Source organism: Thalia democratica, chromosome 4 (genome assembly GCF_965202585.1).
Source record: "Thalia democratica chromosome 4, ktThaDemo2.hap1.1, whole genome shotgun sequence".
NCBI lineage: Eukaryota > Metazoa > Chordata > Thaliacea > Salpida > Salpidae > Thalia > Thalia democratica.
In genome coordinates, this window is record NC_139168.1 from 53,057,067 (window position 1) to 53,069,229 (window position 12,163).

At 23.5% G+C, this 12,163-nt stretch overlaps 1 protein-coding gene across 5 annotated transcripts in view; it reads right to left on the minus strand.

Annotated features, from left to right (window-relative positions):
• Positions 1-864: 864 nt before the first annotated feature.
• The window catches only part of LOC145833742 (uncharacterized), a 34,225-nt gene continuing 22,926 nt past the window's right edge, over positions 865-12,163 (minus strand). For 3 of the 5 annotated variants that reach the window (XM_082940903.1, XM_082940902.1, XM_082940901.1), the window contains exons 8-11: positions 5,898-6,038; positions 2,145-2,232; positions 1,898-2,046; positions 865-1,717 (exon numbers count right to left, since the gene is read on the minus strand). In XM_082940903.1, coding sequence (XP_082797029.1) covers positions 1,591-1,717; positions 1,898-2,046; positions 2,145-2,232; positions 5,898-6,038 — 505 coding nt within the window. In that variant the 3' untranslated portion in view covers positions 865-1,590. Of the gene's footprint in view, positions 1,718-1,897; positions 2,061-2,144; positions 2,233-5,897; positions 6,039-12,163 lie in introns of those variants that run through there. The other 2 variants (XM_082940906.1, XM_082940904.1) reach the window with 2 other exon arrangements.

The following is a 12,163-nucleotide window of genomic DNA, read 5'->3' on the forward strand; positions in this document are numbered from 1 at the left end:
CAAAAAAAAAAATTGTTATTGAGTTTACAATGTACTGACCGATAATTAATTTACAGCGACATACATGAAATCACAATGACTTAAATTAAATACATATTGTATTTAATATTTATTAAAATAAATTAAATATATATTGTACTTAATAATTATTAAAATAATAAACAGCCGACTGCTACTTTACCAATTAATTATTTTAATAATTTGTTTTTATTTTTACAATACATATACATATAAAAAATTTTAAATTGCTAACCTAAGTACATCTTACAACTGAAGTTCGAAACAGAATTATACTGCTTTATTTTGTTTATTTTTGGATTCTTGTTTAAGCTTTTATTTTTTATATTTTTAGTTCTGATTAAAATTAACTTCAACCTATTTGTTCAATTAATTTTTTTTAGATTTGTTTAACAACTGAGATCTGTAATAGATTACTATAAGATAGAAAAACATCGTATTGTTTTTGCTAATGCTCAAAATAAAAGTTAGTTTATCTCCTTATATCTACATAAGTTAAAAACTTTTTATTTTTCATATTAAAGTAAATTACAATAAGGTAAACTTATTGTTACTAACTGATAATTTAATTAGCAACAAGAATTATTGACACAAAACTTATAACTTGTAAAACAAGCAAAAATAAATTTATTATTCAAAAATTATTAAAGCAGTAAATATTTTTAGCAAAATATAAACATTTTAAACTTAGAGCATTACCTTATTTTATGAAAAACATGTAGTAAATAAAAAAACCAGTAAAATTTTTTTTAAACAGTTTTTATATTTTAAAATTAATTAAATTACATAGTCTAGCTAAATTTGCCTTAAATATAACTATTACAAGTACTTTTAACTTCCAAAAAGTTTTCTTAGTCTTAACTGCTAAGTATAAAAAATAAAGCTTAGAATTACACAAGTTAGTCAAAACATAAAAAACTAAGTTATAAAAGAAAACAAAAAAACATTTTTTAAATTTGAGTTATAAATTAAACATTAAATTTTCACGATTCATTTACAACGTATTTAAATGTTTTACAAATACAATAAAAGATAAACTATATACTAGCCTAATAAAAAAGTACGAAACTGATGAAATGTTACAACAAACAAGGACTTAAAGTACATCTTCACCATAAGTAACACAAACGGATAATAACGTATTTACAAAAATAACTTTAGCAGCAAAACAATAAAAAATAAGTCTAGACCTGCTAGACTAAAATATCAATATACTTTAAGCTTAGATTTTTGTTAAATATTTCTGTACTATTATCTAAATAGAATACAAATAAAGTATAAACAGGAATGCACAGCTACTAAAAAAAAATTTATAACATTTAATTTTAAAACTATTTTCTGTTTATAGCAACTGTGCGCTACTTTTATTTTTTATGCACATAAAGTTTTTTATACTTTTTTTTTCTGTATTTAAATTTAAGTTCTTGTTTTTTTTTGTGAAAGGCAACATGAATTTTTCTTTGTCATAAACTTAGATCCTCGCTTTTCAGCCTAATAAAGCTTCCACTTTATATTTCTGTAAATAGCTTTGTTTCTTTGATAGTAAAAGTTTGAAAAAACTTTATGTTTTGTTTAAACTTGTTGTGATTTTTTTTCTATACCGCTCTTTTTTATTGTCAAGTGGTATACAACTCTTCTTCCATTGTCCCAAGAATATAATTTCTGGTCAGATGGATTATAGTCTATCATAGTATTGTATCTGTTAACAAAAATATTAAATATATGTTTTTTTGTTAATTTCTCATTAATTAACATAACGAAATTTAAACTGTATGCTTATCAAATATGAGTTTTCATATACCTGAATAAAAAGAAACTAATTTTGTAATGCAATAATAGTTATTTATTTTGTAATTTGGTGTATCATTTTAAAACTTACTTGTATAAGTTTTTAAAATTTAAGTATATGTCAACTGGTTCATCAAGAATTAAGTTGTATGCAAATTCGATGCTTGAATTAAGTTGGCTATAGGATGTAATAGTGTACAATATTCCACAAAGTATAAAAGAGTTTGCTACATCCGATTTCTGGTAGTTGTTAACTAATATTAATTTAGTAATTAATATTTTTTATATCATTGTTGTTTTATTAATTTGATGTCATTAATTACTTAAAAAAAACTTGCCTTTTTGTTTGTACGTATTATTTCGACTGTATCAAGATTTTCTGCGTTCAAACGAGCCACTATAATATCACCTTTTTGATCTGTAGAGCTACAATAAAAGATCAGTATATTAGTTTTTGTTACTAATAAACATACACTTTTCTTAATCATGCAAGTTTTTTTAGTATATATGTACTTGTAACATTAGTATTACGGATGCTTAAGAAAAATAATTTCGTTGCGATTAGAGAAGTATAGCAAAAATTTTTTTTTCTGGTTATAAAATTGAACTAAGTAGTGATCTACAAGACCTTGGTTTATAACCGAAATTCGTAACCAGTTGATCACTACGTAAAATACAAAATTAAAAAAAACATTTTTTAATAACTGTAAAACAAAACTTTAGTGTTGTATTTGAAAATAATATTTTGTGTCTCACTTTTACTTTTCATATTTCTTAAAAGCTTGTGTAGCAAATATTAAGATAGAATAGTAAACTTTAAAACTTAGGGTAAAAAATAACTTTATAGAATTAAAAATACTGCATAAAAATTTTTCTATACATGAGAAAAAGTTTTTTTTATTGTTTAATTTTGTTGACATGAAACATAAACTACTTTACTTTAACCTCTTTAAATTTGTAAATTTGATGAGTATCACAAAAATAACTAGGCAAAAAATAAATAAAACATTTTAACCTTAAGATTTTTTTAAAGTTACCGAATAGTATTACAAGTTAATAGTGGCTAAACCAATATTAACTTTTAAATTTGGCATACATGCATAACTAATATTATAGGTGTTTCTATTAAAAATTTTTTAGAAAAGACTATTTTTTAAGGAACTTTACCAACTAGTTTTAAGATTATTATGTCTTAATTCACCAAGCAAAAAAAAACAGTTTATGTAATGTTAGATAATTTTAATTCATATTTGCTAAAACTATAAATATATTTTATCTCAAACTAGAACTAATAAGAAAATGCAGACATTTAGCCAACTTATGCCTAAAATCTATCCTGTTTATCATTTTATGTTCTTTTAATCATAATGCTGTTTCCTATACAAAAAAAATTATTTAAAATTAGATATTTTTAGTTTTTATATGGATATATCTCTAAAATTATATTTTTAATAAATTTTAAATGTTATTTTTTAATAATCAACATTAAATTTAGTAAAAACAATCAAAACTATGAATAAATTATGATCATGATTACATTTTTATAATAGTCATTGTAAAATTTTACTTTGATTATCAACTTTATTAGTAGAAATATTTGTGTTATTTGTAGTGTTTATTATGCAAAAAAAATCCATTATTTTTAACAGTGCGTTTTTTCATAAACTGTATATGTAAAATTTTCTTTGCTTTATTTATAAAACCATACTGAAACCAAGTTTTTTATTTGTCTCGCACCAAATTATAACAATAAAGTTATTGCTACATTTCATATTTAATTTAGTTTTTACTGTTCTGTAAAAACTATTTTCGAACACTTTTTCTATATATTAGTTTATAAAAAACTTTTATTCTATAGTAGCATACTACATTTTACCTGCAAGCTGAGTATATTTTCCATTTTAACTGTATGTATTACAAAATTGACTGAGCTGAATATTAATGAACCAGTAAATACTTATCTTACTTCCTTAACTTTTAGGTACATCATAATAAAAGGTTAGGAACGGGAAACCTACAACCCATGGGCTACACCTAGCCTTTAAGAATAAACCTACGGCGTGAGAAGTAGTTTTTATTTAGAAAATAAACTTGTGCAAAGAATTTTTATACAATTTTTCGTTAAAAGAAATGAAAAAAAAAGATTTATTTTATTTACGCGGTCTGTCAAAATTTATTTCTTTATATGTCTAGTCCGCAAAAGGCTTTTCTGGTAAACATGATCCGTCGACTAAAATGTTTTCTACAGTCTATTATAGGTTATAAATAAAAATAGAAAATCTAAGAATTTTAGTTCAACATTTAAACTTTTCAAATTTTTAAATTAACTGAATCCGGACCCAGCCGGATCTCAATTAGAAAAAAAGATGCGGCCCGATTTCAATCAGAAAATAATCAGGATCATTGTCCGGCCGGACCCGGAACTTGTGAATTCGATAGATCAATAGAATTAAGCGATAAAAATAACATATTAACAGTTATAACAGTGATAACATAAACAAATAATATTAACAATATTTAATTGATTCATTTTGTTAACATTAAAAGACAACATAAGTACTATTCAGTACCTTTTTGTTTTATAATCTCTTTTTATTGTCTTTAGAAACGTTTAAAAAATAAAACAACTAAATTTTTATAGATAAATTCTTATTGCAAAATCTCTAAAGAATAGAAATATTTAAAACCAAATTGTAGTAATCTATTTACTTTTAAAAATTAATTCAAACTATACAAATGAACTAAAATCACTATAAAGATAGTTATTATAATTAAAACTTGATTTACAATGTATACTCAAACAAATTAAAATAGAATTTTAAAATATATTCAAATTTTACCATTGCCTTATTTTGTTTATAAATATTTTTTGTTTATTAAAACTGTAAATATATTTTCTTTGAAAAAATAGTTATATTACTTAATAAAAAAGTTGAAATGTAAACCATGGAAAAAATAGTAATTAAAGTAGATTATATATAAAAAACAAAGTATAAACTAGTTTACGTTAAAAGAGTTAAATAATACTAAACAAAAAAATGAAACGTAACTAGAATAAATATAAGATTAATTTTAAGGTATCTTTAACAAAAAAGTGCAAAAATCTAAATAGCTTAGAAAAATAATGTCATAAACAAAACTAAGATGTCATAAGTTAAAGCATGACAATGAGATTAAATATTAAAATTCCAGCTAAATAAGCTTTTGTTTTTTTTTTGTCATTTAAATTGCTGTGTTTTGTATTAAAACTGTATTTTAAAGAATGGTAACTTAAACTTCTGTAACTTAAGTTCAGAGTTTAAGTAGTCGTAGGTAAGTATCAATTTAAAAATATTTTTATATCATATAAAATTTATGCAAATTTATTAACATATATTAATAACTAAAAAAAACAATTAATCTTCGATTTGTTCATTATATTTTCTACGCTCTAAGCGTGTCATCAGAACAATAATGAAGTTAACAGCAAAAACTTTTTAACAATTATAAAAATACACATTATGACGTGTGAAATAAATTTGAATAGTTTTAGGTAGCTTATCTTAGAAACAACTTCTGTAAAATTTTATGTATGTTTTATTTCATCTTGTTCGTTCTTATTTCAGGTTTAGTTTTGGTGCTAGTTTTGTTTTTGTTTAATGTTTTTTGTTCTTAAAAAAAAAAACATTTTTCTTGTGAAGACAGGGTTGCTGTCTTTTCTTTTGTATCGCATGATTCTTTTTTAGTTTTTACAACTTCGTTCTTTTCTAAGGTACATAAAATACATGTTTTGTTGTTTTTCGGTTTTCATTTAGTTCAGGAGAATAGTTCCTATTTTTAATTAGTCTTTGTTTGTGTCTTTTAAATATACATATAGATGTTTTGTAAATATTATCCATATCTATAGAGTTGTCTTAGCAAGATTTTTGAAGCTGTTATTTTATAGCTTGAATTACAGCACTATAATTAAGTGTTCTTAACGGCTTAAAATTATTCGAGAAAATTACTTCTGCAAACCCGATGATAGAACACTTAAAACTGGAAGTGATTAGTGACTATCTCAAAATTTTTTTTTTTTTTAACTATTTAATATATAAAGGAGAACAACTTACCTATAAGCGACCCACAGACCAAACTCATCCACTGCTAGATCAACATCCGAGTATCCCCCCCATTGATACGCAAACATTCCATGAAAACCAGCGTTTTTTAATGGTTTTTCTGCTTTTATTTGTCTGCTTTCTATATCAAACCTGTTTAAGTGCTTTTTTTTGCAAGAGAAAAAATGTTTATTGCTAAAATATTTTAAAAATTTTTTAAACTCTAATTGCTGAACACTTTTGTTAATAATAGTATGAATAAAACTTAAATAACATACGGTAATTTCAAACTTAATTATACATTTCAAAAAATCGAGATTTATTCAAAAAAACTATCAACATTTGTTTAGATGTATACTGTAGCTAAATATAAATTACAACTGAAAAAGTAACATTTATTTTATATTAGAACTTAATAAAACAAATTTTGTTGGTCATTTTTATTTTCTTTTGAAATTTATTATTCAGTTTTGTTTACTATTGTTTTTAAATGTTTGAATAAAATAATTTTTGGTTTAGTTTTTTAATTTACAACGGTTTTGTATAATTTAAATTACGTCTTACTGGTATTTCTAAAAACTGAACTTAGTATACATCTTTGGAATGTATGCTAACAAAATCTGTGTTATCAAGTTTTACTTTGAGGAGTTTTTTACTTAGTTTACAGTTGTTATTTATAACTACTGTTTTTTCCAGTAAACTAAAATAAATGGTGATAGTTTTTATTTAAATTTTGAGTTTTTCCTTTGTATATTGGTATATCTATAGTTTTATTATAAAGTTTTGTTCATTAGTGCTCGACAAATAAAATTGAAGCTAAATATTTAATTAATTATAAATAAACAACAGTTTTTAACACTTATTTCATATATTAGATACAGTAACCTCTCGCATCTTTACGCACTCGTGACGTTATGCACTCTCGTTTAGTTACGCATTTTAGAATTCTAAAAAATTCAAAAAATGAAAATTTTAATTTCAATTCCTCAAAATTCCTATAGCATGAAATTTCATCCCTACTCAAAATATCCATTAATATAATTTAATACAATGCAAGACAAGTTTATCCTTATGTGGGCAAAGGTCAAATTAGAAAAAGTTGAGTAGTATAAACAATTTTTATACATTTTTCTTATATTTCATATATTTTGGTTAAAAGAAGAAATTCATTATAGCTCCAAATGCATATTTTTGTAAAAGGCTATAGAAACAAATTTTATTATAGACAGCACACCATTTCATAATTGTAAACAAATGCTTAATTATAAATTGAATTTGCTAAGTAGAATAGAATATAAATGTTAAGTACCAAATAAGTCACATATAAATAAAGATAAAATCTACTTATTATTCAAATTAGTAAAATTTTTCTACAAGTATTATTATTTTATCTAAACTTAAATTCTCTTTTTTTTAATAGATGTAGAGTTTTATCTTTTGTTTTCATATTTATAAATAAAGTAAACAAATTGTTAAAAGTGGGAAAGTACTCAGTCTGCTTTTAATTAGAAGCAATATCAAAAAAAACAGCCATTATAATAAGCATACTTGGTACCTCTCGTATCTTTACGATCTCTTGTGTCTTTACGCAATTTTTCTGAGGACACAATAAGCGTAAATAAGCGAGAGGTTACTGTACTTCTACCTCATAAAATAATCAGAAATACCTAATTTTATTTGAAATTTTTTACAGAATTTTAGAGTTTAAAAATGTTATAATTATTGTGACGTAGTAATGATGCTAAAGGTTTTTGTACAGTAAGTTGATTTTAAATTTATATTTATTTTGTTAAATGAAAACTTATGATTCCTATATAATTCTTAGAAAGTGTTTTAAAGAAAAATTAGAATTCATAAGTCTTAATTTAACAAAGTAAATACATACAACAGAACTAGGAAACTATACTTGGGATTTAAAAGACAACAATACAAGTTTTAAGATAAAATAGGAATAACTAAGCAGAAAAAATCAAAATTCAATACTAAATTTTTTTGCAGACTTTATAATTTCAGAAATATCAAAATAGTTAAAGCAGGTAAGACTAAATCTCTAAACAAGAAAAGCGAAAGGCAAAATATGTGCATACAATATACTTTATCTAACCTCTTTTTTTAGAAAAACTAAACGCAACTAAATTAAAATCCTAGTAAAGTTAAGCTGCGCACACAAACAGAGTTTAAAACATTTATCTAATATAACTTTTCTCTTCGGTATTTTACAAATCCTTTTATAATAATTACAAAAACTTCTTAAAGTAATGACAAAACCAAAAGCAGTATACATTCAAACTTGTACAAAAATTTTAGCATCATTACTACGTCACGGTTTTTATCACATATGTAAAATCTAAAATTCTGTAAAAAGTTTCAAATAAAATTAGTTTTTTATGGTTATTATATGAGAAAGGATTATCTCATTTATGAAAAATTGTAAAAAAAAACTGTGGTTTATGGTATAATCAATTAAATATATGTGTATTGTATTTAAATATTGAAAGATTCAAGCTAGTAGTTTATTAATAAAGATCTTAGCGATGCAAGTTTGCTTAAACATATAAGAAAAAAAATTCTTAGTACTTTTTCTTTATTGAAACAATATACATTTTTGTGTGTTAAATAGTAATTATTTTTTACAGAACTCTGTGGAGGTGTCTTAACTCGTTTAAAATTTTGCAAGTTATTTTTATTATGTGCATATGAATATGTATAGAAAATTTAAATTACAGTCTGTTATTAAAATTACTTACATTTTGAAATTACTATTTTATTAAAACTAAATTTTAGTTTTATTCATGAACAGTATATATTAAGTAAGTATGTACTATTCTGCAGAGTTGAAAATGTTTTAACAATAAAATAATCTCTTTCTAAATATTTTTCTATGAGCTGAGACAGGCTTTTTGATGGTTTCAAAGCAAAACTTTTTTATTTAACGTTTAAATGTCAGATCAAATTGACTAAAAAGTTAGATCATAAAACTATTAGAATCTTAATCTCTTTAAAAGTAAAACTATTTTTTAAACTATTTATAAAGTCTTTAAAAGCAAACTTTACAAGCGTGCTGTAGACAGTATGTACCAGTGGCGTAGCGTGGTATTTTGGTCAGGGGTGCGCAAATTTTTTTCTCAAAAAATCCTCTAAATTAAAACTTTTGTAATTAGCTATAAAAAAACTTTTTATAAGTAATATAATTGAAATAAATTTATTAAGTAAAATAATTTCGTTAACTGTTTTAAAAAATATTTATATATTACAAAATTAAACAATTAAATAAAAGTATATACTTCATTAGAATTACTTATACTTGCAAAAATGTAAACTTACTAAATAAAAATTGTTTTTATTACTAATAGTAAACTTAATATCTTTAAAAATTAATATATTCAATAATACAAAAGTATCTGTTTTATTTACGAAAAAAATATCAATCTCTTTAGTTTACAATACAACAGTGATAACAACACCTCATTGCACATAATTTAAATAAAGTTACACAGAAGTTAAAATAGACCAACTTTATAACTGTTATTACAGTTTATTACAACTTTGTAAAATAGTTAAAAGTATAATTTTTAAATTTAATTCATTTGATTGTATTTGTTTAAAATAAAAATCACAAACAAAGTTTATTTCTCATTAGGCCGACACGATAATCTTGTATGTTTACAAAAATAATGTTCAGAAAACTAGCAGTAGTCTTAACAATGCAGCATAAAAAAAAAACTTGTAAAATTGTTTAATTTTTCTTTAAGCGTGACGTATTTTTGTAAACTTTTTGTAGAAAAATAATCTGACATAAGGTTATACTACAGCGGTGCGCTATATTAATTGCGTACTTTTTGAGTCTAAATTCTTATGAAGTTAATGAACTTATAAAATTTTTTCTTATGGAGTTTTTCATCAACATTGGTGTGCATTTGCAATTACGCACCAAATCAGTATATTGAGTAATAACATGTACTTTCCTAACTTGTCACTAATTGGTATTCAAAATTTCGTTTAACTTTTTGAATACTAGATAAACATAGTTGAAAAAAGGCAAATTAAGCAGAAAAAATAAACTATAAAGGATAAAGATATTACATTCTTTTTTTTTTACATTTTTCTTTTTTGGGTGGCACACATGCGCCAGTGTCCCTTCTCACGCTACGCCCTTGGTATGTACCAAATATTTAAAATTAGGAGATAATTCTGTATTATTGTAATTTTTTTTTGGAACAACTTAATAGTTTCTTAATTTAATAAAGAAAAATGAAAAAATATAGTTTAAAGTACAAATACTATTAAATTAAGTATCAGAAGTAGTCTAAACTTAATATGAACTACTTGATTTGTTATATAGTTTAAAGTTCAAATATATTCAGAAACATCAACTATTACAAAAAGACTATTAAAGATAGAGTTTTACAAAAAATCTATCGGTTTTTTTATGAGTTTCTTTTGTTAACATATTAACCTGACAAGTATATAGTATAAAATAGTACTAAAATGATAAAATAAAATCATAAAGTTCTAGAAAAGGGGTTAACAAGGTACAACCCGTGGGCCGAATCCGTCCACCATTTCTACAAAATTTAAGTTTAAATCAGTTCGCAAAAAGAAAAAGCTGCGGCCTGTGAGCATGTAAATTTTGCCTGCTATACAAAAGTTTTGAAACTTACTTTAGATAGCCTGAAGTCAGAAATAAAGAGTAGAAAAGGTTTATATCAACATTTTAAGAAAAGTTTAAAACTTATAAAAGATCCAATGTTTATTTTAACAGTTTGTATTTAACAGTTTGTTATTTAAACAGTTTGTTTAAACTAACAAAACAATGTTTCACTCCTATACTTACATATAGGAGACCCCTAGTTGTTGTAAACAAATCTAAAATTTTTTTGAACAAAATAAATGGAAGTAAAACAAAATTAAAAACTAATGGTTTAACAACAAAAATAAAACTTAAAGATACTAAACTTGAGTAAAAATTTAATGCTTATCTTACGGTTTTAAGAATTTTGTTGGTAATATAGACCAGAAAAAAAAATTATAATGTTATATACTTTAAAATAGTAAAACATGACTCACATTGAAGTTAGTTGCCAAAAAACAGAAATAGAATAATAAACCCAACATTTGCAATTGATAATGTTATAAACAGACTGTTGAAATTTAAAGATCAAAATTCTAACTTAGATTTATGACGTAACTATATTGTTGTTTAAATTAGTGTACAATTTTAATTAATATATTTTAGCTACAAATTAAAAAATTTTTTTGTTAAATTACTTTATTGAATAAAGTTTATGTAATCAAAAGTTTTAATTTGGCATTGTGTTTAAATGAAATAAAAAAAATTCTAGGGGCGATCAAAAACTTTTTACAATTACAAATAATTTAACTTACTAATTAACGGGTGCTAGTTTAAGTTTTAAAGCAGAGCTTTTGGTAATGTGAATAGTTTGCAAATAGTTAGTACTTCTTATTTAATTTGACTTTTTTATTAGCATTGGCTATCTTATTCTATTTGAATAAGGAGATAGTTAAAAAATTAAATAAATTAATTAAAATGGCTGAGAAAGTGAATTGCTCAACATTAAAGAAAATGATAGAAAAATTAACTGAAGTCAAAAAAAAAATCAACTAATGCCTTTTTTAATGAAATGCAGGAAATTAAGGGAAACTTGGCAAATCAGGCAGAGGTAATAGACTCCATGAAAAAGTCACTTATTTTTCTAAACAATCAGTTTGAAGATGTGAAAAAAGAGAATGAAAATATCAAGGAGGTAAAATTTGTTAAGTTAGACAATGAGAGATTAAATGTTCAATTGAAAGAAATGAAGAAGGAGGTCAGTAATTCAAGCCTACAACTTGACTACATTGAAAGAAATTTAAAAAGTAGGAATGTCAAAATCAGTGGAGTGCCTTTTATGAAGAATGAAAATGTAGTTGATGTTGCAATGAAGGTCATGAAAAAAATTGACCCTCTGTTGTGTGAGGAAGATATTGAGTCAGCAAGACAACTAGTTAAAAAAGATAATAAAAATGAAGTAATCAAAAGTTCTAATTTAATTAGATTCAAAAATATTAATAAAAGAAATTACATATATAGTAATAAAAAGAATCTTGCTAAAGCTAAAATTAGTTCACTAGATGATAGTATTACAAACGTGTACATAAATGAAAATCTTACTCCCAAAAATAAACAATTATTCTATATGGCAAACTGTTATAGAAAAACTAACAACTGGAAGTTTCTTTGGACTACAAATGGAACAGTTTATCAAGAAAAAAAGAGG